Source organism: Stenella coeruleoalba (assembly GCF_951394435.1).
Source record: "Stenella coeruleoalba genome assembly, chromosome: 6".
Lineage (NCBI taxonomy): Eukaryota > Metazoa > Chordata > Mammalia > Artiodactyla > Delphinidae > Stenella > Stenella coeruleoalba.
In genome coordinates, this window is record NC_137151.1 from 120743691 (window position 1) to 120771603 (window position 27913).

General features: G+C 53.0%; 1 protein-coding gene across 1 annotated transcript in view; it reads left to right on the forward strand.

The window, feature by feature from the left end:
- The first annotated feature begins 663 nt into the window (after positions 1-663).
- The window catches only part of EFHD1 (EF-hand domain family member D1), a 39636-nt gene continuing 12386 nt past the window's right edge, over positions 664-27913 (forward strand). The window contains exons 1-2 of the mRNA XM_079925065.1: positions 664-1016; positions 23282-23429. Of these exons, the coding sequence (XP_079781191.1) occupies positions 724-1016; positions 23282-23429 (441 nt within the window). The 5' untranslated portion in view covers positions 664-723. The remainder of the gene's footprint in view (positions 1017-23281; positions 23430-27913) is intronic.

The window sequence follows — 27913 nt, forward strand, 5'->3', positions numbered from 1 at the left end:
GCCAGAGCCCCCGAAGTGGCGCTGGTGTCTTACCACCAGGAGAGCCACGAGTTTGTCTCCCTTGATTGTTCTTTTTTCGGTTTGCTTATTTGTTTTTCGTATGTTTTGGAAACATTTCTTTTCAGTGAGTGAAATTCAGCTTCCCCTTCCCCGCGCTCCCTGCGGGCGCCTCCCTCACCCAGCCCTTTGCGACCACTGGGTGCCACCCGCAGCCTTGGGGACGCGTAGGTGTCATCCGGAGGCGCTTGGCTCCCCCCACCCCCAGTCTGTCCCCCGCCGCGAGCGGCTCCAGTCTGGGCACTTCTGGGGGACAAGAAAGGAACCGCCAGACGGTACTGAAACTTTTCCCGGTGCCGTTCCCTCGGGGACCACAAGGTCCCTGGGCTCCCTGGGAGCGGGCGGCAAAGTCAGAGTTGATCCGAGGGTCCACTCCTCGTCCCGGGAGGCGCTCAGCTCCCGGTCTTGGAGCCCCGGGTAGTGGAGAGCGGGTCGACGTCCCCGGGACGCGCCGACACCTGTGGCCTCTGGCCGGGCGGGCGGTCCCCGAGCCCCAGCGCCTCCTTAAAGCCGCGGCTCCGCCCCGCCCGCCGCCCTCCCCCGCCCCCGCCCACGGTTCCACTCAACCTCCGGGTCCCCGCCGTCTTGGCGAAGTGTCGCAGAGTCGCGAGTCGGCGAGCAACGCGCTGTCAGCCCACTCCCCGCGTCCCCGGATCCACCGCGGCCATGGCCAGCGAGAAGCTGGCGAGCAAACTGCAGCAGCGACTGCACTGGGAGGAGGTGGACGGCGGGCTCCAGCCTGCGCCCCGAGCCGCCCCAGTCCCCGAGCCCCAGCCGCAGCCATCCGCCTGGGCGCCCACCACCAGAGCCGACGCCGAGCTGAGCGCGCAGCTGAACCGACGGCTGGTCATCAACGAGGGCGCGGCGCGACCCCGCCGCTGCAAGGTCTTCCATCCCTACTCCGAGTTCCCGGAGTTCAGCCGCCGTCTTATCAAGGACCTGGAGAGCATGTTCAAACTGTAAGCCCTCCGCCGCGTCCTGCGCCGTGCGCCCCCGGGGACCCTGAGCTCGGGAGGGAGGGGGAGGTGGCGGTGGGTTGGTCTTTCTGGCTGGGAGTCCCGGGCCCCGCTTGTGGGGGGGGGGGCACAGGATGGGATAGTGCAGGGATTCCAGGAGTGTCTTTAGCATTTAACCCCACGCCCCCCAGATCCAGTGCGCCCCGACCGATCCCGGCGCGGTGCGGGGGATCCAGCGGGGCTGGGACACCGAGAGCAGGAGCCGCCGTTCTCCGTGACCGAGGTCAGAAGCTCCCCTCGGGCAGCCGAGCCCGAGTCCGGGGCTCCCGGGTCCGGACGGCGGGTCCCGCCCCCTCTGCGGGCCCGCTCCGAGATTTGCCCAGGGCGCAACTTCTAGGAAACGGAGACGCACCGCGCCTCACCTGCCAACTTTAACTTTATCTCCCGAGGGAGAAATTAGCCTCGTTGTCCTTTATCTTTTAAAACAAAGGAGGAAACTTATCCTTGGCTGCCGCGCGGGGTTGGATGTACCAACAGAGCCTGAGAACTGGGAGTTTGTTAAACGCTTCACGAAAGATCAGTACGTTCCTGGAGCGAGCACGTTCAGGGAGCCTCTTGGGAGCGTCGCCTTGGCTGTTGTCCCCCTTCTTGCCTCTTGGGCAGGAGGCGCCCTTCCGGAACCGGACAAGGCAGGTGGCAACTGGTCCGGCGGGGGCTCATTCCGGTCCTGCCGTGTCAGCCCCATCGGGCGGTGGAGGCAGCGTAGAGAGACCCCCGGTAGTCGGCCTTGGAGCTTGCCAGCTCCCTGGGCCTCAGTTTCTTCATCTAGAGAGTGGGGGAAGTAATCGTCCCTGCCTTTTAAGGCCATAAAGTATTTTGCACACCGTAAGCTCCTAACTGAGCTATTAATATTAGTTCCAGAATTGGGCCAAGACCGGAAAAATGCCTGGGGGAGCGGAGGCCGCCGGCCAGGTCATGCTTGGGGCGGTTTAAAATGCGCTTGGAATGTGTTTGTCCTTCCGCGTGGAGGTTCTATTTAAAGGCGCTCTGGCCGGCGCTGTGTGGCGGGAGCATGGGCCCCTTCCTGAGGCTGGGCTGTTGTCCAACCCCAGCCCCTGCGCGGAGGTCAGCAGAGGCTGGTACCCGGAGCCTCCGCATCTTCTCCGCTTCCCTGACACCCTGATTTCCGCGTCTCTGGCTTCCAGGCACTGATCTCTGGTGTTAACACCCGATAGGTATAATTTGGGCCATTAAGGAAGGCTGAGTTGAAGCAAAAGAATGCACTGGGGCAGAGACAGAAAAGTGAATGGTGCGTCACAGCCCCTTTGATTTATTTGGGGTTATGCCTTTCCTGGCATACTGCTCCCCCTCTGGCTGCTCCCAGGTCCCAGCACTTCCTCCCAGTCCAGCTGGCTTCAGAGAGGGCATCTTGGAGACCTTCTTCTTCCAATCACTTTGGGGTGATTCAGATTTCTTTCATTTATTTTTATTACTATTATTTTTTTCTGCAGAACAATCGTTGAAAGGATGTTTGTTTGTTGGCTGCCTAAGAGTAATAAAGGGAGTCCACACAATCAGAGGGCCTTGGGAGACCAAGCAGGGTGGCGTTGGCGAGGAAACAGATACCGGAAGAGGGTCAAGCTAAAGGGAAGGCAGTGTGTGGTCTGGGGTCCCACAGAGCTGGCAGCCCAGCCTGAGCACGAGACTTCTTCCTCCAGAGCTACTGTGTCAGTCACAAGTCTAGGTTGGGTTTTCTGTCACTTGCAACCAAAATTGGCATAAACAAAAAAGGGATTAATGGGTTCATAAAACTAAAAAAGGACTGGTGTCAGGTATGGCTGGATCAGGGAGCTCAAATGATGCCATCAGAGCTTAATTTCTTTTTCTTAAGCCAGCTTCCTCTCTGTGTTGTCCCCATTCTCAGGTGGCTTATCCCTGGTGGTGGCAGTGTGGCCACAGTAGCTCCAGCAAGTCCAGTGGGAAGAGTAACCACAGCAAAGACCTTACTGTGTGTGTGTCTTTTGTAGCTTTACTATTGCTTCTTATTGGCTCTGAACCAACTGCTGTGGCCAGGGCAGCCCGCTGCTCTGGTTGGCCAGGCCTGAGCCACGTGCCCTACCCCTGCAGAGACTAGCAGGGGGACTGGCAGTGGGGCTCTTGCTGAGGAGGGGGGATCTGTGCTGCTCAATGTGAAGGACCTTCACAGCTCCATCCCGGACCTGACTGTGGGCAGACTGAGGGCTTCAGCCTCCAGTGTCCTGAGGCAGGACTGGCAGCTCCGGTCATCAGGCAGTGGCATCTGAGGCATGAGTAATTGCAAAGAATCCTTCCTGGGGATTTCCCCCCATGTCCTAGAAGGCAGGGGAGGCAAGACTGATCCAGTTACAGTCGGCCAGGTGGTGGCTGGAGACACCAGTGTGGCAGGAGGAGCCTCACAGGCGCAGGGTCAGACAGGGCCTAGGACCTGTGACCCTGGGCAAGCTACATGGTCCCTCGAAGCCTTAGTTTCTTGCTGGTAAGAGTACCACCTTCCCATGAGGGGCAGGTAGCTGCTGTGGCTGCCAGGGGCAGGGGCCACTCGGGGAATGATATTTCCCCCAACAGTGGTTTGGAAAGGCCCCCCCACCCCTTAAACCTAGTATCAAGACCCAATTATCTTGGGACTTCCCTGGTGGGCCAGTGGTTGAGATGCTACGCTTCCACTGCAGGGGACACAGGTTCCATCCGTGGTCAGGGAACTAAGGTCCCACATGCTATACAATGCAGCCAAAAAAAAAAAAAAAGAGACCCAATTATCCATCATGAGTTTGAGGAAGGTGGGGCTATAGCCCGCTCATTCCAGGGTCATTAGCTGTGATCAAGGGCAAGTTGCTTAACCACTTCTGTCTTTTCATCTGTAAAACGGGGGCAACCCTTTCTTTCAAGGGTTTGGTGAGAACTGAGTGAGAGGAGGGGGTGGCCAGTGCCAAGTCAGCATGTGACGTGGAACGGGGGCCTTTTGCTGAAGGCTGTCCCCCCCTCCCTTGGCTCCAGGCCCCATGTCCATGTTTAGAACCCTTCCCGCCCTGCCGAGCCTTCAGGCTGCCATGCTACCCACACCCGGTCCCCCTCTGAGCTTCCAGACTCAGCCTCCTCCAGCTGAGCCCGATGGGGTTCCCCTCAGGTGCTTCCACCCAGTTTCCTCACCTGGGAGGCAGCTGAAACTTTGCTCTCCCCACCCCACCAGGGTCAGGGACTCCCCAGTCCGGGAGATTTTGTCACTTGGGCATCTCTGACACAGCTCTGCTTTCAGTCCTCATCCATCCTTGTTGCCTGGCACGTGGCGGTGACTCTCATCTCATCTCATCTCATGGAGGGCCCCCTATGGTCGCTAAGTCAGACCAGCCCCCCTGCCACCCCCTGGTCTCTCTGCCGTCCTGCTACCCTGAGCTCCCTCCAGGCGGCCAGCTGGCTCCAGGATCCTCTCTGCCGATCTCGCCAGCCCTGGGGGCTGCCTGCACCCACTGCCCTTGCCCAGGCTGCGGTAGGCTGTGGGCCCCCTCCTACCGGGAAGGCTGCTGTGGGGCTTGGCATTTGGGGATTTGCCACCCGTTGAGCTGGCAGTACCACCTGTCCTGTAGCTGGCCCTCTGCAGCTGATGAGCTGATGAGGTCCCAGCTTTGCTCACAGCCCAGCCCAGCTTTTCTGCTGGCCCTCTTTCATATTTTCCTCTTCCTGCTGTCCTACTTGACTTTTAAAAAATACGGCATGACTTAAACAAAATTAAAAAAAAAAACCAAAACTACATCTGGGTAGGTCCTCTTGAAAACCTAATTTTTGCTCACATCCCCCTCCCCACGCACACTCTTGCATCGAAACTTTTCTGAGCACGCTTTGGCCACTCCCTGAGGGCTGGGCAAGCGGATCCCTTTGTGGTGCCTCTTCTTCCTGGAGAAGCCCTGGGCGTGCCCACCCCTCCCCGACTCGTCTCCCTGCCCTGTGGGTGTGTCACTCTGCCCTCACCCTGTCCGGTCAGCAGCTGCTCGTTGCCACACATCTGCCCCCAACTGAAATGTGTCTTTTTCTTTTTTCTTTGTTTTTTATGCATAAATTTAAAAAAATCATGTGAAAAATCTCAACTTGTTTTTCATGCTTTCCACATTCTATCCATTGCAGAAGCAGTGTGTGAGTCTGTTAAGAGCATGAACTTGGACCCAGGCTTCCTGGGTTCAGACCCCAACTCTACCACTTGCTACTTGGAAGGTTACTTTGGGAAGGTTACTACTGAAAAGCTCTGTGCCTCGGTTTCCCCTTATGTCAAGTGGGGATAGAAAAGTACCTGCCTTGTGAGTTTATTGTGGGGATTAAATAAATTCATGTATATGAAGCAGTTAGCTCAATGCTTGGCCCGTGCGTGGTGAGACCAGTAAGTTTCAGGCACTAATTTTCACAGCCATAATTTTGGTGGATGTGCAAATTGTATGTTGTCCTTTTTGTTAAATAATTTACAAACACTTTGCAATGTCTGGTTTCTCCTTTGAAGCTGATTTCACCTGCAGCTTGAGCTGTGGAGTGGGGATGTGGCCGCTTGGTGGGTAATTGGTCCCCCTGGGACTGCCCCCAGGGCTCTGTTGAGGGGACTTACTCGTTCTGCTTCTGGGTGAGTGCATGAGTGTCCTAGGGCTGCTGTAACAAGGAGCACAAGCTAGTGGTTTAAAACAAGAGAGATGTATTCTCTTACCGTTCTGGAGGCTGGACTCTGAAATCAAGGTGTCAGAAGGGCCATGCTTGCTCCAAAGCCTCTAGGGAAGAACCCTTCCATGCCTCTTCTAGCTTCTGATGGTTGCCAGCAATTCTCGGCATCCCTGGCTTGCAAACGCGTCACTCTAGTCCCTGTCTTGATAGTCACATGGTGTTCCCTGTGTGTGTGTGTGTTCACATGGCCTTCTTGTAAAGACACTAGTCCTTGGATTTAGGGCCCACCCTAATTCAGTATGACTTCTTTTTTTTTTTTTTTTTGGCCATGCTGCGTGGCTTGCAGGATCTCAGGATCTTAGTTCCCTGACCAGGGATCGAACCTGGGCCACGGCAGTGAAAATGCTGAGTCCTGACCACCAGACCGCCAGGGAATTCCACAGAATGACATTTTAATTCAATTTATTATATCTGCAAAGATCCTATTTCCAAATAGGTCACATTCTGAAGTTCTAGATGGCTGTGAATTTTTGGGGTGGGGGGACCCTCTTCAACCCCTTACTGCCCCTGGGCAGAGGTGCTCTGTCTGTGTGCATCATGACATGTCAGAATCTTAACCACTTTAGATTGTTCAGGTGATTTAGGAGGTCTGAGATGTAACCAAAGCCAGAATGATTCCTACCCTCAACAGAAGGGGGATCAGTCTTCTCAAAGCCTGACCCTATTTCAAATGGAGTTGCCATCTAACTACAAAAAACAATACCAATAGAAAGCCCCCAGCTTGTGCCAGGAGTGCACTTACTTTCAGCAAGAATTTCACTTTTAATCTGTTTCTAGATCCAGATTCTGATGTCGCCTTAGAGTTCACTCAGAACCTGACTTGACCAGAACAAAGTACGCCTGTTCTTTTTGCCCGGGGCTATATAGATTTATGCAGACACTGCAAAACGTGCTTTGATCTTTGCAGTTTGATTTTCCTATTTAAAAGTATTTCACTTAGGGATCTCTTACATTTTCAAGGTTTAAAAAACCCTGGATCCTTTCCAGCCTGTGAACACATCAGCTTCTTGGAGCGGGGGGGTCATTTATTTGCCTTTGTATTGTTGGGACCTACTACAAATGAGCCTGGTGTGTTGTAGAAGAGAGAGAATTTTCTAATGAGTGTGGGAAGCCAGAGGCGTCACCAGAGAAAGTTCCCTCTCCGTTTCCAAGAGTGTTACTGGATAGGCTGGGCCAAGAGAATAGTGGCCTGATTTTAAACGAAGAGTGAGAAGGCCCCAGAGAAACTGACTCTACCGTGTGTGTCCAGGGCTGTAATACGAGCTGGTGGAGCGGTGAAGGTTAGACAGGAAATTTTAATTACCTTGGGCTTATCCAGAGGCCCCTTTCAAAGGGAGGTAATGAGGGCAGCCACTTAAGGGTGGACCCAAATACAGCATCTTAAAATGCAGTTGTGATGTTCTTGCAGCATAGTAAAACTTGTGTTTCAATGCCCCAGAGAGAGGGTGGGGAGAGGAGCCTTTGGCTGTGGGAAAGTTGTCTTTTTATCAGAATCGGAAATGATGACATCATGGATGCCCTGCCAGGACTTGACTCCCCATCACTGCTGAACCCCGAAAAGGCAGGGCTGCCCTGGAACTCTTCATTTCTCATCTCCCCCACCCCCAGTTTCTTTTTCTCCTCCCTAGACTTTTCTCTGAGGGAGGGAGGAAGGGGTGTGGACTTGGAGGGCTGGGAATTTGCCAAAGGGGTGAAGGGAGCCCCGTTAAGGAGGTTTACTGGGGAGGTGGATCTGTATCTGTATCTTTTGAGTGAATTGCCTTATACACAGGGAAAGGTGGATGGAAGTAACTGGAAGTTAGTTCAGTGATTTTTTTTCCCCCTTAGAGAAAGGCGGGGGCTTCTGACTCTCCTGATTGTGTCTTTAGTGCACGGTGACCCACCTTAGAGTTGAAATTCCCTCACCTGCACTGGAGTTTGCACCTTTGACTGTTCTGCTTGAAGGTGGGGCAGGAGAACCCAGGGCTTGTCTGAATTCCTGGCGGGCAGTCAGCCAGAACCCAGGCCGGCTTCTATTTGGGGCCTTGGTCTCCAGCAGAAAGACGCTGTAACTGGGAACTATTTCTTAGAGAGGTTTAAGCACTGGTTTTCTTTGCCCAGAGTGTGATGTCGGGGTGGCTGGAAGCAGGTGCCACTGTTTCTGGCAGTTTTATCTTGGCAGAGAGTTTCCTTTCTCCTCATTCCTTGTTCCTTACCTCCTTTCTCTGGGAAGCCTCCTCCACCCTCCTTATTACAGAGCATCACATTTTGTGAGAATTCGAGTGACTTATTAAAATCTTACATAACGCAAAAAAAAAAAAAGTCCTTTTTCCTTTCTCTCTTGCAAAATTAGTTAAGTGCCTAGTTTCAAAGCGTTAAGGTCCAGGGGACTCTAACTTTATTTATACTCTTAGCCCTGTGATACCTCCCCACCCCCCAGACTAACTAGTAAATAGAAATACCATCTTCCGTTGAATTTGGGGGGCTTGGTGGACACGGGCTACATCGTGTGTGGTTTCACGGCGTGGCTGAACCAGTGATCTCTAAGGATGTATCGAATGAATCAGGTCTCAGGCTCTGGAGCTAGTGGCCGCCAGGCCTGTCCGTGACTTGGGGAAAGAGATACTCCGTGTAGGATCCCAGCACACACGCTAGGTTTTACACAGCTTGCTATTATTAGCTTCCTGCTTCATGAATATCTGTGTATCAGGTGCACTCCTGCAGGCTCACACTCTGCAGCCTCCCCCTGCTTCTGTGTCCCTTCAGTGTTGGTGATTGAAGGGCTCCCCTGGTCCTAAATGCTAGATGGTCCTTGGAAGGCCTACATACAGGGATATCTGAGTTGTTGGAGCGTGGACTGTGCCATCCTGCAGGATGAAACTCTACCTGTGCCCAGTGGCCTGCCAAGACGCAGACCCAAGTCCCGCACTGAATCCTTCTTTGGTTCCGAGGCCTCACGGACCTTCTGTGACCCCTTTCCCGGGGCTCCCGCCCCTGGGCTCCCGTGGCCAGCGCGGTGTGCACATTCGCTAATGTCTGCTCCTGGGATTCCATGATGATGAGAAGGATGAGCCTCTTTCTCACCTGCTGTCTGTGAGCTGTTCATTCATCAGTTTTTTCATTCATTCGGTGAAGCACATGCCAGGTGCTGGTATTATACAGATTGATCTGGAGGGGTTTCTGCCCTCGAGAAGCTCTATGGACTCTGAACAATGGGCTGGATTTAACATGATGCTGCTTGACAGGGAAGGATGCAAATCCTGGAAAAGCCATCCACCACCCATGTATAAGAAACCCCGGGTAGCCTAGCAGACACCGTGAAGATGCTGCATTCAGGGCAGGGGGTCGTGGTCTTTCTGGACAAAGCCAGGGAGGAGCAGCCAGCCAGGACTGGGAAGGGGTTCAGGCCCTCGAAGGATCAAAGGCCTTGGGGCCGAGGCTCCTGGAGCCAGAGGATGGGGGCTGAGAGTTTGAAGTCTGGTGGGGATCTGCTCGACCTCAGGGGGCAGAAGGTGGGTAATGAGGGTTCAGTGAAAGGAAGCCACGGCCTTGGTTCAGCGTAGAGAAGAAAGAACTTTCTCATGGTTGGAGTTGTTGAAAAATAAAAAGAATGGTCTCAAAGGTGGTAAGCCCCTTTCTCTGGAGTTCCATTGGAAGGTGTGGTCTGTCTTCGTGGAGTGAGAGTTTTGCAGCAAGGAAGGGTTGGGAGGCTCTTGGAAGGCTGGGGGTCAGGCTGTACGACGGTCAAAGTTCCTTCTGGGCCAGGGTTGGGCCAGCTTGGTCCGTAAAGGGCCAGGTAGTAAATCTATTTTGGCCCTGTGGGCCCTAGGTTCTCTGTTGCCACTGCTCAACTCTGCCGCTGTGACCGAAAGTAGCTGCAGACGATACGTCAAGGGACCTAAACTAACTGGCGTGTCTGTGTCCGGATAAGACCTAGTGAGCAGAATCTGCCCGCAGGCTATAGTTTGCCGGCCCCTGTTCCAGGCAACTGCTTTGGAATCTTCTGAATCCTGAGCCCTGTGAGTCGTCGGTGGTCTTGCTCACCCCTTTCCTCACTTCTCGGCCTTTCTCCCTGTCAGTGGCCTGTGGTTTCACTGGCTGGGGCAGACCTGGAGCCCCCAGCGGAAGAAGAGGCAGAAGCAGAAGTGGATGGCAGAGGGATCCCAGAGCTCTAGGACCCCAGAGTTGCTTCTGGAAGATTATTGCTTAAGTAGGAGGAACATATGTATCTGCTTCTCCTGCCACCTAAGAGGGCCGGGCAGCTGGTGCCCTGCAGCTGGGATCCCTGGGTGACACTCTGCACCCTGGAAGGGCTGCCTTGGTGTTACTTCCTCTGAGAGTTGGTCCAAGGTGTGTTTGAGCCGGGCTGTGGTCAGGAAGGGCTTAGGGACTTCCCTGGCGGTCCAGCGGTTAGGACTCTGTGCTTCCACTGCAGAGGGCACGGGTTTGATCCTTGGTCTGGGAACTAAGATCCCACAAGCTGCGTGGTGAGGCCAAAAACAAAAAACAAAGAACAAAAGCCCTCCAGATGTAAAGGAAAACGAAAACTAACTTGGTTGCACAGAGACCTTGGCCTTGGATGTCTGCCTCCTTGAGCCCCGTGGCTAAAGCAGGTGTCCTTCATCTCAAGTCTTTGGACCCTCCCCCTTCTCCCTAGCCCCCCTTCCAAACTCCCTTATTCCCTTTATCATCATAAGTCAAGTGCCTCTGATTTCCTCTCCTTTTAGAAGGGTCTCCAGGTGGAGAGGCGGGAGTGCATGTGGCCAGCGCCATCTTTGGTGCACGTCACCTGCACTGATGGCTCTCGTTCCTTTCAGTGCCTGCCTGATGTTCTGCTGCTAATGGCCCTTCTCTCAGTGTGGAGGCCTTTGCACAAGTCGTGGGTGGGTAGGTGTGTGTGTTGGGGGGTGTCCAGGCCTGGTTTTATTTTCTTTCAGTCTCCGCCTAGCTGCCCCCCGTGTTGCTGAATGAAGGTAAATTCTTTGATTTTGGAGGCGAGGACTGCGTGGTCTGTCTCCACACAAGGCTGCCTCTGGCTGACACTATGTCCTTAGCACTCTGCCAGCTCAGATCAGGTTTGCAGGAAGTAGAAGGATGTCGTTCAGGACTTATAAACTGTCACATGCCTAAGGCCGGCCCTGCTGCCCCTTCCTGGTCAGAATGGCAAGGGACCCCAGGGCTGTAGTTGATCCTAGCCTTGGGATTAGGCAACTCCCGGGGCCCCCCAGCCCCACCTGGCAATTCTCACTGAACACTGTGCCTGGGACCATGGTCCCCGGCCATCAACCCTCTACCAACAAGATCTGGCTGCTGACAGGCTCAGCTCTGCGCCCTCAGGGACATGGTGAGCTCTGGCTCAGCCTTGGAGAGGTGCGGGCCCCTGATCCTGTGCAGCTCTGTCCATCTTGGCCTCAGTGACAGGGTCTCTGTCCCCTCCCTAAATGGTTCATACTCCCCCCACCCTTTCCTACAAGGGCCAACTTTATTGAGCACAGCCACTGCTAAGAGCCACTGCGTATAGAGCACCTACTGTGTGCAGGCACCGTTCTTGGCATTTACACATCGTAAGCACTGTGAGATGGTGCTTTCATCATCCCTCATTTTACTGATGGGGACCGTGGGACGAAGTTCAGACTCTTCACGCTGACCCTCAAGGCCGGTCACAGCTGGCTACTGCATTCTTCTCTCTCGCTGGCTGCCCCAGCCCGACCCCATTCTCGCTGGGCTGTTGGCGCTCCACAGTCTCTCTCCCATAACCCCCAATTTCCAGTCTGTCCATTATTGTTGATTCTTAGGAGGTTCCCCTCCCCCTCCTCCCAGGTGTTTGTCCTGGGAAAGCAGGGTCCGCTCTTTAAGGTTGAGTGTGGCTGACTTCTTTCTTCCTTCAGTCCCCAGAGCTGGACCCAGGGCCACAGGCAGGGCAGGGGATCCTTGACCTCTGTAGAGGGGCCTGAGCTTTGCTTCTGGAGCTGCCCTGAGTCCCTAATTACGGCCCCAGTGGAGCTTCCCAGCTCCCAGGGCTGTCAGGAATAGGAGCCTTCGGTGGGGTTGTGCAGTCCCCTCCGGCAGTGCCACCAACCGCGTGACACAGGGCACATGCCTGTAAGTGAGATGCGGAAAAAGGAAAGTGACCACCTTCTCAGGTTGTCCCCAAGATCGCGTGACCACTTGGTGTGCAGTCACAGCCTTAATTAGGTCACTCCAGTTCCAGCCCCAGGTTCTTTCCACTGAGGGAGCTGCAGGTCCAGGCCCCTAGCAGGGCTGCTGGATTTAAGGTGGTACCAGCCCAGAGGAAGGACACTGGAGAGGGGCCACCGGCAGGGAAGCTGTGGGCGGAGGCTCTGAAGACCCAGAGCCTGGCAGCCCAGGTGCTTTTCCTTTCTATGTGGAGGGACGGCTGAGTCCCCCCGACAGTCCACTTCCACTGGGCCTGTAGGCCCTGACCTCCCCCTCCCTCAGGGCCTCCCCCTGGCCATTTCCCTCCCTGGCTCCTGGGCTTGGGAGTCGAGGGAGAGTGGGTCACTACCGGGGCTGCACCAGGCCTGACTGGGTCTGGGGGTGGAAACCCCGCGTTGTTTGGGGGCACCCGTCCCCCGAGATCCACAGGGCTCCTGGGGATTCCCAGGCAAACTAGATTTCCAGAGGCACCTCTGGCCCAGTTTCCCAGCCCATCAGGCCTTTTATAGGAGGTGTTGGGAGCCAAGGGGAGACACCCCATTACCACAGCAAAGAACCATCCTTGCTCATTTCGACACCCCTGATCACAAGAGCCCTATGGCCTCCCCATCGCCTCCATCAGGGTGTGCTCAGGGCGGGCGTCCCCTGGGATGCCCTTCTCCCCCTCCTTCCTGGATGGATAGCCGGTAACTCTAAATTCCCAGATCCACTTGCTCCATCCCCTGTTCCCAAGTGAGTCCCCAGCCGCCTGTACTTATCCAAACCCAGCAAAGGTGCCCCGACTTCAAAAGGACCAAGGGGAGACCCCAGGATTAGGGTCCTTCTCTTAATGAGCCAAAACTAAAAAAGTGAACCCTTACCCGTGCGCTTAAGGATAAGCTGAGAGTTTATCTATCTTCCTGTCATCTTGGCAGCACCTGGACAAAGCCCAGAGAGTAACTCGCCCAAGGACACACAGCACAGGATGTCACCGGGGCCTTGAACCAGGGCAGTCTGACCCCAGGAGCTCACTGCCAGCCCCTGCTGCCCTCCACCTTCCTCAGGAGGAGCCCAGCAAGGCTCCAGTAGACCGAATTGTTCCCTGCTGCATTTGCCAGGGCAGAAGCTTTCCAAGGCTTGTCCCTCTCTACCTGGTCACTCGTGGGCTCTTGGCATCTGTGCCCTCAGTGTGGCTGAAGCCCTTAGCACTCCCGGCCTAGTAACTGGTTGCCACTGGCACGTTCCTTTGGAGGGCGGTCACGGGGCCTGGCTTGCTTTGTTTCCACATTGGGTTGCTGGCATCAGTGGGAGAGTTTGCGTGGAGCTGAAACCTCCCGATCTGAGGTCTTTTCCACTACTGGGCTACGGCAGCCAGTCTGAGAGCGCGAGGCTGGGGGAGCTTGGTGCACCGTCTGCTCTCTCTCCTTCTGAATCCGCGTGGGAGTCCCTGGCAGGTGCAGTGCACTCCCACTGCAGGCATTTGGGACAAAGAGGATTTCCCTGCTCGTCTCAAAAGCCTGGGTAGCAGCTGCCTGACTCTGCATCCCCTCTGCTGTCTTGCGGGGCCCTGAGCACACAGTGGGTGCTCTGTAGGGGTGGGGATGGCCCCTCAGCTCTGCCCTACCGCCTTCCCTTTCTTTATGAACTTCCAGACGCCATGTACAGAACTATTGGAGGTTGTGGTTGGGGAGACCCAACTGGTCTCCTGCAGCCTGTAAAGATGTTGGCCTCTTACCAGAAAAAGAAGGATATTCCCCAGGAGTGAGTCCCCGCAGCACTGGCTGTGCACAGGACAGGTGAAGCTGGCGCTCACCTGCCCCCAGGGCCACTCCCAGCTCACCTTCTCTCTCCCTGCATCTCTCCACAGTGAGGACTGCTGCATGCTCCCCACTGCTCACTCCACTCTCCCCCACTACTGCCCCCCTAAATCCATCCTGCACATCAAGCCGAGGGGTCTTTCTGAGACAGCCATCTGATGTCACTTCTCTGCTTCACACTCTTTTTGTTTGTTTGTTTGTTTTTGTTTTTGTTTTTGCGGTACGTGGGCCTCTCACTGTTGTGGCCTCTCCCGTTGCGGAGCACAGGCTCCGGACGCGCAGGCTCAGCGGCCATGGCTCGCGGGCCCAGCCGCTCCGCGGCATGTGGGATCTTCCCGGACTGGGGCACGAACCCGTGTCCCCTGCATCGGCAGGCGGACTCTCAACCACTGCGCCACCAGGGAAGCCCTCTGCTTCACACTCTTTGAGGGTTGCCCCTCTTACCCGTAAGAAGACACAGCTCTCCCAGAATGCCTTGTGGGAGCTGGCCCCCTCCCCCCTTCTGGGACATCCCGGCACCTCTGGACTGCACTGGTGACAGGGGCTCCCTCCCACGGCTCTGCACACTCACTCCTGTTAGAGCCAGCTCTGCCCATGCTCCGGCCTTATCACAGCTCAACTGTCTGTACATCTGCCTCCCCGCTGGGACTGGTCTTTGTGCTTTTCTTCTGCTCTGGAGAGGCCCCAGGTAGATGTGAGCCAGGTGACTCGAAGAGCCAGGCGTTCATCCCACAAAGGCGGCTGGGAGCAGCCTGATTGGAAATCAGACTCTGGGCTCAAAAGCTTTTGTACTTAATTCCTCAGGGTCCCCCTTCCTCGCACCCTGCTTTCTTTTACTTTGCATGTAGTTGTAACACACTTGGAGATGTGGTTTCTCAGTCTGCAGCAAATCAGAAGGAAGGGAGGGAGGGAGGGAGGAGGGGAGAGAGGGAGAAAGAATGGGAGAAAGGGAGGGAGAGAGGGAGGGAGAGAGAGAGGAAAGAAAGGGCAGATAATTGGACAGCTAAGGGGGACCTACACAAAAGAGGGGAAACCAGGACCTCAGAGAAGGGGCAGGCAGCGAAGCGCGGAGGAACGGCAGTCCTATGGGCTCGGGGGCCCTGAGGCTCATCTGGATGGGCACAGCCAGGGTCACCCACGGGAGAAGCAGGAAAGCCCCAGGAAGGGCTGCCTGCTCTGGGGACAGTCTGGCACAGTGCCCTTCTCCTACTTGAAAGAGCCTGGGCCACACAGGGCATCTTGTGAAAATGCAGGTTCTGATTCAGCAGGTCTGGGAGGGGACCTGAAATTCTGCCTTTCGAATAATCCTGGATGACCGTGATGCTGCTGGTCCGGGGACCACACTTTGAGTGGCTGCCAGAGCCAGCCTGTCTGAAAAGGCAGTGCATGTTTCCCATACAAGACCTTTCTGGAGACAAGCCGGTGTGTTCCCATGTTCTGGGTCTCTGGGGTGCAGGCGGTTCCCCCCAGCACTAAGAGTAAGGCATTTTCTGGGGCAATCCTCCTGAGAACCCCCGTACCCCCTGGGGATCCCTGGGGAGTTTCTGATGGCTGAGTTTCAGGCAGACAAAGCCTGCCCTGCTTCTTTCTTCCTTGATAGCAGGATTATTCTGGGCAGGTGAAAACCAAGAAAACCCAGGGGCTCTGCACAGTGGAGCTGAGAGAGCAAGCCATTCACGGACCAGCACGGGGCGGACATTGGAAACCAGCCCCTGAGCCCTTGCTGCTGTCTCCTTACTGGCAGGCCTTCGGTCGGGTGAGGATTTAGGGTCACCTGGGCCCCTCTGGCCAGGCCACGGGCTTTCCCAGGTCATAGACACTCAGGGTGGTGGGCCCAGTGTTCAGGGATCTCAGCCCATCCTGCCTCAATCCACCCCATTCCCCTGACCAGTGATGACCCCAATCAGTTGAGTTGGGAAGCCTTTTCACTTGAGCCCTTGGAGGACAGATGTGATGCTCTCATACAGGACAGGCGGGGCGATGAGAGTCACTCATCAAGGGCTTCCTGGAAATTCAGCCGAAGGGGTCGCAGCAGCCTGTGGATTCGGGTTTCCCCCAGAATGCTAAAGATGGTAGAGGCTGTTTGAGGCCAGTGAGTGTGGGCAGCTCATCAGAGCAGCAGCCCTGGAAGTTGTCTGCTTCCTCTTCACAGCTGCAGACAGGTCCTACTTTTAAATATAGCTCCCTCCCATTGCTTGCTTACTGGGTGCCGGGGGCCGGTGCTGGCGTGTTATCTCCTGTTGGCCCGTCTACAGCTCTGCAAGGCACAGGCAGCTCAGTTAGAGTCAGCCTGCAGTGGGCTCGGCAGCCCGTCTCTCCCAAATGAATGGCAGGGCTGGCTTTGCACCCAGGCCTGTGTCTGCGGGGCCACGTGCAGTGCCGATGGAACTGGAATCTCCCCCTAACAGATCCTGGAGATTAGGAGGATGAAGGGAATGAGGACATTTTAAAGCAAAAACATGGAAAAAGCTCACCAATTCAGAGGAGGGCTAGAAAGAAGCCCCAGGAAACAAACAAGGATGCGGGGTCTCGGAGTTATGAGTGCGGTTTCTTGTTTTTTGTTTTTTTAATATCCTGAACTGCCTTTAATAAGAAAAATCTTGGTTAAAATTTAAATTATAGAAAAAAACTGGTACAGGGAGCTAAGATGTTGGGAGAGGGAGGAGCCAGGGGCTTAAGGGAGCCCCAGTGAGCCTGCAAGCATTTGAAAGATATAAAGTACTAGGAGGCGGGGAGAGGAAATATTTTGATGGTTTGAAACAGGGGGAGAGTGATGCAGCTTAGGCCGGCTTTGTAGGGAGAAGGAGAGCCCCAGATGAGCCTAGGTCTGGGGCTCCCTCCCCGACTCCCCTGGGTGTGGGTGGCTCTGCCAGCTGCGCAGTGCAGGTGGGCCCGACCTGGGCAGGTTCTTCGAGGTGTTGCTCCCTTTCCATGGGGCTGGATTCCCAACTGCAAGGAATGTGATGGAATTTTCGTGGAGGGACTGGAAGCAAAGCAGGTTTCCAGAATGAGGAAAACAAATCCGCCTGCATTCATCTCTCCCACGGGCCCGGAAGTTTGGCGTAAGGTCACCTGTTTGCAGATGGCCTTGTCTCAGGGGGTCCTCACACAGCAGTTACTTGAGGAGAGGGGCTCTGAGCAGGTTGAGGGTGAGTGCTTTGCGCCCAGTCCAGCCTTGGGGGCCTCTGCGAGGGGTCCTCACCTCCGGCTTCCTTCAAGCGCACCCACGGTGGAATGCATTGCTGAAGTTGTCCCACAGCTTTCAGAAGGGCCTTTATCCATTTAACACCTTGCTTCCCCAGGACGCCTCTCTGCCTTAGCTTTGGCTGGCTTCTCTCTGTCAACTGTCACTGGAGGGGCCACGTTGGCATCCTGTAAGGACTGACCTGCTATCAAACCTACATCTGGTGGCGGTGTTGCCCAGCCCTGTGGTCGGGCCGTGGGCTGTGGGCATCAAGTGGCGATAACCGGGGCTAACCTCGCTGGGCCTAGTGACCTTCGGTTGGTTGGTTGACCTAGGTGGGCTTGGTTTCTTCGTCAGCCTGACAGTGTGACGTTCCTTAAAGGAGTGTTGGAGGGTTAAAGCCGATCAAATCTATTTGAAGGGCTGTGTTGGTGAGACTGTTTCTTCAAATGTTTGTGAGACATCGGTATTCTCTCGGGCAAAAATGAATAATTTTGCGTATGTGGGCAGCTGGCGATACCGCACTCCGAGACCAGAATCAGAATCTACACACGTATGGGACTCAGCAACGTGACTCCTATTACTTCTGCCAAAGTCATCAGATATAAATTGTAAAATGTGTGAATCGCACAGTTGACTAGCGGTCTGTTTGTTGGGACATAGTGTGTGCACTCTATCCATCCCCTGGCTCCCCACTGAGTTAAGGGGCACATGGTATAAGCTTAGTTCATGGTCATTCCTGCCTCGCCTGTTCCCACGTGAAGCCAGGCACCCGCCTGAAAGCCCCAGGTTAGTTCTGATCCACAGCAATTGGCTTCACTGCACCCCTCAGCTTTCACGACCTGTCACATGGGGTGACTCGTGACCACCTCACAGCACTGCTGAACTAACTCAGGTGCTTCAGCACAGCGCCGGGCACTTAGTGAGCACTCAATAAACAGTAAACAGGCGGCCATTATGAATTCTTCATAGGACTGTCATAAAGATGAAAGGGTTAGTGTATGAGACGATGTGCTGTGAACTGCAAAGCAGGCTAGTTGTAGTTATTAGGGGCTTTGAATCCCATCGTGTGCGCGGAACGCATATGGTAGTCGGATGCTTTGAGAGGAGCAGATGAAACAGTAAGTTGATGAGGGGGACCTGGGAGGTTTTTCCTGCCTGTCTGGCATATGCAGGCCCTGAAGGAAGTGGCTGTGGACCAACCCTCGGAGATGGTCACTTTAAAGAGGGAAAGATGCACTTCTGGATTACAGATCCCAGTTCCGTGGGGAGGGGCGAGGACACCACTAATGTGGTCAATTTATGGTCCTCCCAGGACTTAACTATGGGCTTGGCTGGTGCTTCGGGCAGGAACAAAGGGACGCAGTCTTTGCTGAGTCCCTGGGAGTCGAGGCAGTGGCTGAGTGACCCCTTTCTTTCCTGCCCCTCTTGCCTTGCAGACATCCCCTCTCAGTCCACACACTGGCTTTATTCCTGTGCCAAACTGGTGCTCCCGGCAGGATGCCTGGCCCTTTCTTTCTTTTTTTTCTTTTTAAAATTTATTTATTTATTTTTGGCTGCGTTGGGTCTTCGTTGCTGCGAGCGGGCTTTCTCTAGTTGAGGAGAGCGGGGGCTACTCTTTTTTTTTTAAATAAATTTATTGATTGATTGATTGATTGGCTGTGTTGGGTCTTTGCTGCTGCGCGTGGATTTTCTCTAGTTGCGGCAAGCAGGGGCTACTCTTCCTTGCCGTGCGCAGGCTTCTCATTGCGGTGGCCTCTCCTGTTGCGGAGCACGGGCTCTAGGCGCACGGGCCTGAGCAGTTGTGGCACACAGACTCAGTAGTTGTGGCTCGTGGGCTCTAAAGCGCAGACTCAGCAGCTGTGGCACACGGGCTTAGCTGCTCCGCGGCACGTGGGATCTTCCCGGACCAGGGCTCGAACCCATGTCCCCTGCATCGGCAGGCGGATTCTTAACCACTGCGCCACCAGGGAAGCCCAGGGGCTACTCTTGGTTGCAGTGCGTGGCCTTATTGCGGTGGCTTCTCTTGTTGCGGAGCATGAGCTCTAGGCACACGGGCTTCAGTAGTTGTGGCTCGTGGGCTCAGTAGTTGTGGCTCGCAGGCTCTAGAGCGCAGGCTCAGTAGTTGGGGTGCACGGGCTTAGTTGCTCCACGGCATGTGGGATCTTCCTGGACCAGGGCTCAAACCCGTGTCCCCTGCGTTGGCAGGCGGATTCTTAACCGCTGTGCCACCATGGAAGTCCCCCGACCCTTTCTTCTGTCTGGGATTTGCCCACCGAGGTGGTGTGCTTTTGCTCCCAGGCACATTACTCACCAAAGTGGTCAAACCAAAATTTCCTGCCTATTGAAAGAAATTGGAATTCCTTTAACCTGTCACCCAGACTTTGCCAAGGCCCTTTCTCACATATTTGTCCTCTTTCTTAGGCCTGGAGAATGTTTCCGGCTTGAGGGCCTAAAAGAGGTTTTCCAACCCTTCTTGACTCTTCTCAGTTAGAACCCCAGAGAAATGCCAGGGATAAGGTCTCCGAGCCCCTCTCTGCCATGGCCCCATCTCGACTGCCGGTTGTGCTGCGGAGGCTGAGCTAGCTGTGTTCCTGCCCCTGCTGGGTGAGGACGAATTCCTGCCTTGTTCCCTGACCTTTCCTTATCTTGCCCCAATTCACCTCCTGTTCCTGGGGCCCCCTCCCCTCTCTTTACCCCTGAGCTTTTCAGCTGCTCTTGTCCTCCCTTCACTTTCCTTCCTTTCTTCTCTGCGTTCAGACCCCGAACCTCTGCGTTTGCTCGAAAGATCCACATCTTAAATTCATCCCCCTTCGTGGCTTCAGTCTCCTCTGCAGACTTCGCAGGAGCATGCGCTGTGCACTGAGCAGCAGGCAGAGGACATTCATTCACAATCTCGGCCTGGAGGGGAACATAGGGGCCGTTTAACGACGGGCTGCCTTCCTGAGGTAGAATTGCCTGAGGAGCGCTTCCCAAAGTGTTTTCCTTGGAACACTCGATTGCTTAGACGTGCCTCCTCCAGTGGAAAATCCCTGAACACAGAGGATTGTGTGGTCTGATGAGTCTGGGTGCTGTTTCCCTCCGGTAAGTTTCGGACACGTGACCATATGGAAGGCTCTGGAAAGTTCCACACTAAAGAAGCCTGTTTACTTTGACTAGGACTCCCTGTAACAGAGACGTCCCTCCGGCCTGTTTGTAAGAGCTCTTCTCACCTCAGGTCTTGTGTTAGCTGTTTTTGCTAGAAAGGTCTTCCTTGTGCTTGGCGAATACCCGTCTCCGTCATGCCCACACACAGAGCCCAGTCCTGGCCGTCACCAGCTTGCTGAGATCCTTTGGGACTAGATTCTGTCCCAGCTTTGTGTCACCAGCAAATTTGATAGTCAGCACTCTTCCTAGGTGGCCCGACACCTAACAGGCAAGCCGCTGAATTGTATGGGCCTCTACCCCTGCCTGTCGTTCCCCCAGAAGCCTAATAGAGGGGGCTTGCTGATTCGGTAGAGATAATAGGTCAGTCATCACAGTTTTCTGTTGGACCAGCTTGACAACCCTGTTTCAAAAGCCAATGAGCATATGACCTAGCAATTCCACTCTTGGTTATATGCCCAAGGGGAATGAAAACAAATGTCCACATAAAAACTTGTATCTGAGTATTCATAGCAGCATTATTCATCACAGCCGTAAGTGGAAACAACACAAACGTCTATCAGCAGGTGAATGGATAAACAAAATATGGTATATTTATACAATAGAATATTATTCAGCAATGAATAAGAGGAATAAAGTACTGATGGACATGTGCTACAAGCTGGGTGAACTTTGAAAACATTATGCTGAGTGAAAGAAGCCAGACACAGGAGGTCGCATATCGTATGATGCCGTTTATATCAAGTGTCCAGAGTAGGCAAAACCATAGAGACAGAAAGCAAACTGGTAGTTGCTATGGGCCGGGGAGAGGGGCATGAGGAACGACTGCGACAGGGCATGGATTTCTTTTCGGGGTGATGAACATGTTGAGGAGTTAGATAGCAATGATGGCTGCACAACCTTGCAAATATGCCAAAAATCACTGAGTTGTGCAATTTTAAAAGAGTGAATTTTATGGTATTTAAATTATATCTCAATAAAGCTGTTACTTTAAAAAGAAGTGGGGACTTGTCTGACGGTCCACACTTCTACTGCAGAGGGCATGGGTTCGATCCCTGGTCGGGGAACTAAGATCCCTCATGCTGTGCGGCACGGCCAAAAACAAAAAAAAACAAAAAAACCTGTAAAAAGAAGTTAAAAACCAAGTAAATGAGGCCAATCCTCTAATCACTTTTAGGGGGCCCCTGGCAATCATTCCTTTAAGTACCATCCCTTGATGATACTAGAGCCTGGGCTGGTCCATCTGTGATTCATACACTCTGCCCGCTTCCTGGAAACCACACTGGAGCACCTGTCTTGTCCTTCAGCGTCCTCAGAGCTCACCAACAGGACTCCAGGGGTATTGTCTGTGTCCTTTAGCATCTCATCTCCCAGCGTGATCCTTCCAGGCAGGGAGGGAGTGGGAGCCCAGCGGGAGCGCAGACCTGCTTGAAGGAGGTGGCCTCTGCTGAGGCAGAGGGCAGACTGGTGCTGCCAGCGATGAGAGGGAGAAGGGGCGGTTCCCCAGCTCCAGGGGACAGAAAAGGCCACCGAGGAGGGTGGGTGGAGGTACGTTCTGGGTGGGAGGAATGGCATGAGTCGGCCACTGTGGCTGGAGCAGGGCACACTGGGAAGTACTGGGCCTCATCTCCAGCATGACCACATGGGCTTCAAAATACCACCAGCCCACAGGGTTAGATTTCTGGCTGCCCACAGGCTACATTTCTTGGCGGCTGGTACGGTGGTTCCTAACAATGGTGGTTTCTTTTGTGGAGCTGGGGCTGGGGGGGATAGACAGTGAGGAAGCCTGTTTTGTTTGTTTGTTCATGTATTTGATTTTTACATTTTACCGTCTTAACCGTGTAAGTGTTGAGATCAGTGTACGTTCACATTTTTGTGTAGCCCTCGCCACTGCCCGTCTCCAAGACCTTTTCCTCATCCCAAACTGAAACTCGAACCCGTGAAATAATAACCCCCTCCACCCCCCGCTTCCCCTGGTCCCTGGTAACTACCTTCTGTCTCTATGAACTCTAGATACCTCATATAAGTGGAATTAGGCAGCGTTTGTCCTTTTGTGTCTGGCCTATTTCAACCTTAGCATAATGTTGACATGTTCATCCACGTTGTAGCATGTATTAGAATTTCATTTTTTAAATGGCGAATAATATTCTATTGTGTAAATATATCATATCCCACTGTATGGATAGATCTCATTTTGTTTATCTGTTCATCTGTCAGTGGACACTCGGGTTGTTTCTGCCTTCGGGCTATTATGAACGGATTTGTTTCTTAAAGCATGATGTTCATACCTGAGCAGCAAGTGATCTCTGGGGAGCAGAAAAGGGGATGGACTTGACAGGAGAAGAGCCAGCGAGTCTGTGAGGAAACTCCACAATAGCCCGAGTGTATAGAGAAGGGCGGGGGTGGTGGAGTGACCGGGGCAGAAGGACAGAAGGCTGAAGAGGGCTCCACGGGACTGACCAGGCACTCGGGAGTAGAGGGCAGGGCCAGGACCCCTGCCATGGGGAGGCTGGGATCGTTTCCTGCAGGTGGCTCGGGGGTGGGGGGACAGCCAGCAGAGGTGCTGGCTCTGTGTCCAAACTTGGCCAGGAGGGCAGAGCCACCACCCCGCTCATCTGTGACACACAGGTGTGACCGGTCAGACCTGGAGACTAGATTGTGAGCTGGAGGGCAAAGCGTGAAACCGCAGTGCTGGGGCCAGGCCTGACTCACAGCCCAGCACCAGGGCGGGAAGCAGTTTCCAGAGACAGGAGACCAGAGGACGAGCGGAGGGGTTGGTGGAACTGGGGGCGGCAGAGACCCAGGGGCCGGTGACCAAGGGGAGGCTTCCAGAACTGTCAGTTGCTCTACGTAATAGAGCGGGTGCGTGGGGCGCCCTGCAGCAGCTATTCTATCGTCTAGCGTCTGGAGGTTCAGTTGATGTTCGTTGACCCAAACTGGGAAAAATCAAGGTAGACGAGCATGTTTTTCATCCTCAAGAAACTTATGGCCTAATTAAGGAGTTGAAAGACATGAAAACACTCCTGCAGTACAGGACCCACTTTGAGTCATATCCCACAGAGCCCCAGAGGTGTTGGAAGAGAGAGAGGGGACCCTTGCAATGCAGTGACCCTGGTGGGCACTGCAAGGCAGGAATCTTTTGAGTCATTTTTCAGTAAATAAGGCCAAAAGCATTACACATTTGGTAGATTAACAAGTGTCCTTTGGTCCTGGCCATGGCCATCCTTCACCAGCGCCCTGCCTTTGACCTACAGGTATGATGCCGGAAGGGATGGCTTCATTGACCTGATGGAGCTGAAGCTGATGATGGAGAAGCTGGGGGCCCCCCAGACCCACCTGGGCCTGAAGAGCATGATCAAGGAGGTGGACGAGGACTTTGATGGCAAACTCAGCTTCCGTGAGGTACCTGCGTCCTGCTGGCCCTGAGCCCCTGGAGGAGGGGGGTGGCCCTGAGAGGACTCGCAGATTTACCATTCCCTGGAGTGCAAATGGCTTTGGCCTCTCTTGAGTGCTGCTTGGATATTTAACCTACAGTTCTGCTTTTTAAAATAAATTTAAGGATCTAGTGAACCGCAGTGCTGGCATGAAAAAATGCTGAGCAAGCAGATTGAAAGTCAGTGTGGGTAGGATAACTTCATTTGGGTAAAATGGTAAGTACTGAGAAATCTGGAGGGATGTTCACCAAAATATTCATTGTGGATGTTTGTGGGTGCAAAGTGTTGGTGGTTTTATAATTTTATACTTAAAAATATATATTTAAACTGTTAATTTTATAACAAGCATTTAAAAATAGTAAAAAAAAGAAAGAAAGAAAGAAAAAAGAAATTATACAAAGGGTCTTACTCTGTGCCCATGGACCTTCCCCTCCAAACAGGTCCGAGGATGGGTTTTTTTGGTCTTTGAAACCCTGAAATTGTGTTCGTACAGATATCTTCCTGGAAAAGCACATGGAGTCACCTGATCCCCCAATGGATGAAAAGCTCAGCCATTTTTATTTTGGGGAATAAATCTCAAGGCCATTGGGTTTCTTCCATGGCAAGGATGCAGCTCAACAAGGAAGGGAATTCCATGTTTTGTGTGTTTGAGTCTTGCAGAAAGGTTTTTAGATATGTCAGTGACCTGTTATTAGAATAACTTTAGCGACACCATCCAGGCTAAAGGCTTGGGCATTAGCCCAGCTGCTGTGGTCTCATTTTCAGTCGTGTCTCTTTGGGGGCCCTTGAGAGTTGAGAGAAGAGAGGACTGTTCTTGTCTCCCGGGGTTTAACCTTGGTTATTCCAGAAAGAGTGGAGTGCAGGCATCCTGGTTTCTGAGAGTGAGAACTTTAGCCGAATACTGGTCATCTTTCCAGGCTAGATAGGGCCTTTGGATGCACTTGCTGGGGGTCTCTGCAGCTGACCTAGCAGCCATGAGTCCCTTCCCCAGGTGGCCTTGCCTCTCACTGCCCACAGATCAACTCCAGAATCTCCCATCTCTTCCTTTCCTAAACTGGCACATATGGAGATGGATCACGAAAACCTGTGCTGGACACAGCCCTCAAGATAATCTGGTACCAGACTTCTCATTTCAAGGCTAAGGAGCTAGAAGACCAAAAGGGTCAACACTTGCCTGAAATCAGGTCCCAGCTCAGGGCTGGGCCTGGGTTACAGCCTCCCCCCATCATTCACCACATTCAACTTCCCAGCTGCCTCTCTGTCTCCCTCGCCTCTCATTTGGTTCCTTTGTATCGTTCATACATCATGCTGGGCATTGGCTCTTTCCAATCTGGGTACCCCTGGAGTGTAGAACGTAAAGGATCATGCCTTGGCGAAGCTTTGGAGACAAGGTTGGGGAAAGAACTTCTACGGCAAAGTTGTGACCGCTGGAGAACAGAAATTGAGGGTGCTTAGAAAGTCTGTGCAAGTCAGCAACTGAGCTAAGACACAGTCCCTCCCCCGGTTTCACCCAGGAGCCACCCAAATGTGCCCCTCTCTGCGTCCAAGATGCTCAGTTAGCTTTTGGTTAGCTGCTGGCTTGGCCATTTCGCCCAGACGGTGGACAGCAGAGGCTTAGACATCTCCAAAGGGTTTTGTTGTGGGTCCTCAACCTGCCTACAGGCCTTCAGTGACATTCACATTCAGTCTTTTGTCAGTTCAGAGCCCCACTGTGCTCCCAGCTCTAGGAGTTGTACCCAGAGGTACAGGATTTGGACGTATAGATGCATTTGCCATTAATACTCCACAGTCTAACCTCCTGCTCTTAGTATTTCACTCTGCTGGTTTCTGCACATGTTGTAAGCCACTAGTGGGCCGATGCTGTGTTTGTGTAACAAAAAGAGGCTTATAGCCCAACCTCCATCTTCCACACAGAGCTGCATAACTGGAACAAGTTATTTTACTTCTCAGCTTCAGTTTTTCTGTCCTTAAAATAGGGCTGTTGGGCTTCCCTGGTGGCGCAGTGGTTGAGAGTCTGCCTGCCGATGCAGGGGACACGGGTTCGTGCCCCGGTCCGGGAAGATCCGACATGCCGTGGAGCGGCTGGGCCCGTGAGCCGTGGCCACTGGGCCTGCGTGTCCGGAGCCTGTGCTCTGCAACGGGAGAGGCCACAGCAGTGAGAGGTCCGTGTACCGCAAAAAAAAAAAAAAAAAAATAGGGCTGTTAATAGCTTTTGCTCAGGACTGTTTCGAGAACCAAGTTCTCTTTCTATGCCTCCATCAGTTAGAACTCTTGAATGGAAGTGAGAGAAAGAGAATGCTAGCTAATTTAAATAAGAAAAGAACAAACAGCTATTGGCTTACATACCTGGGAGATGAAGAAGTGGAAGTGTTTTAGTCACAAGTAATCCAGGGTCTTCCTCTTGCCGTATCTTGAATGTGTTTTTTCTGTGTCCACCTCATCTTTTCTTTCCAAATAAGGTGTTGTCCCTGGCATACGACAAGATGGCTGCTGGCAGCTCCAGGCTACATTGTCCCAGGGGATAGAGAGCTTCTTTATCCCAGAGTCCCTACCAGTCTCAGGAGAAGGCTTCTGATTGGCCCTAATAGGGATACATGCCCACCTCCTGGACCAGTCATTGCATCCAGGGTACTGTGATTGGCTAGATCCAGGTCATGTGCCACGAGGCACCATAGTCAACAGCTCCACCATCATCACAGGTGTCCTCATGACCTGGCACTTAGTAGGTGCTTGGTGAGTTTGTATTCCCTTTCTTTTTCTTTGGATTAACTCAAATGAAGTGAGTTATATCTAAATAAAAGCTACTTTCCCCCAACATACAAGGAAATCAATCTTTCTTTTAAACCATTTCTCTTCCAATTATGAAAATAATATATGCACACAAGGGGCATTTTAGAAGATGACATATATGGAACCATTAAAAATGATGATGTATTCAATAGCACAGTGTTTGATGACCAGAGAACACATGTTGACAATGTAAAAAGCAGGGAAAAAAGCAGATTTCCAAACTGTATATAAAATATAATTGTTTAGGGCTTCCCTGGTGGCGCGGTGGTTAAGAATCCACCTGTCGGTGCAGGGGACACAGGTTCGAGCCCTGGTCCGGGAAGATCCCACATACCGTGGAGCAACTAAGCCCGTGCACCACAACTACTGAACCTGCGCTCTAAAACCCACGAGCCACAACTACTGAAGCCCACATGCCTAGAGTCTGTGGCTCTGCAACAAGAGAAGCCACCACAATGAGAAGCCCGTGCACCACAACAAAGAGTAGCCTCCGCTCTCTGCAACTAGAGAAGGGTTGCACGCAACAACGAAGCCAAAAATAAATAAATAAATACTTTAAAAAAGAAGTAATCATTAAGATAAATAAATTAATTTAAAAAATAAAATATAATTGTTTGCATTTATGGTTTATGTACGTGTACAGACATGTAGAAGAAGTCATAAGGATGGACCAGAGTTAGCAGTTCTACGTCCATAACTGTAGGCATCTAGAATCCTATTCCAGGCACTCACCACCTCATTCTCCTTTGGAGGAAGACAGCGAGGACTTAATATCCTCCCCTCTTTTTTTGTAGTCCTCACTAATTCCATTACACCTGTCTCAAAGCGAATGGCTCCAAGGCCAGATGTGTGGTAGTTTTGTACAAAGGCTGGATGAGGGGTTTACTAGATTCCATGTTAGTACTGAGAACTGTAGGCCCTGTTTTCTCCTCCCACCTTACCCTCTCTGGGGTGGGTCCCTGGCAGCCCTGGCTGTACTGGGTTGCACCCCTGCCTGTTCATGGTTGATTGGACCATGGATGGACCTCTGGCTAGACTAGGTCAGTTGGATTCCCTATCTGGGATTTTGAAACTGGGGCTGAAGTACTGCACGTTGGCTGTGCAGGTGGCTCTTCCCATAAGAGTGACTCAATGTGGGGCAGCCATTTTCTCCCACGTGGTCCAGACACAAGAGCTCAGGAGGGAATGTTGCCTCCAATCCTGAGAACATTGCCTCTCCCTGTTCCAGTCCTCTTCCAGGTCACTGTATTTTACCCTTGGGTTTTTGAGACATCCTTTCTGTATAATGAATACCTCCTTTTTACTTAAGCCAACAAGTGTGTTTCTGTCACTTGCCATCTAAGAGCTCTAACTAATGTGGGGAAGTGTTTGCATCATCAATCAGAGTCATGAAATTTAAAATTTCCTTAAATTTGGGACTTCCCTGGCGGTCCAGTGGTTAAGACTTCGCCTTGCAGTGCAAGGGGTGCAGGTTCGATACCTGGTCGGGGAGCTAAGATCCCACATGACTTGCGGCCCCAAAAAACCAAAACATAAAACAGAAGCAATATTGTAACAGATTCAGTAAAGACATTAAAAATGGTCCACATCAAAAAAATCTTTAAAAAAATTCAATTAAAAAAAATTTCCTTAAATTTATCAGAAGCATTTGACAGCTTGCGT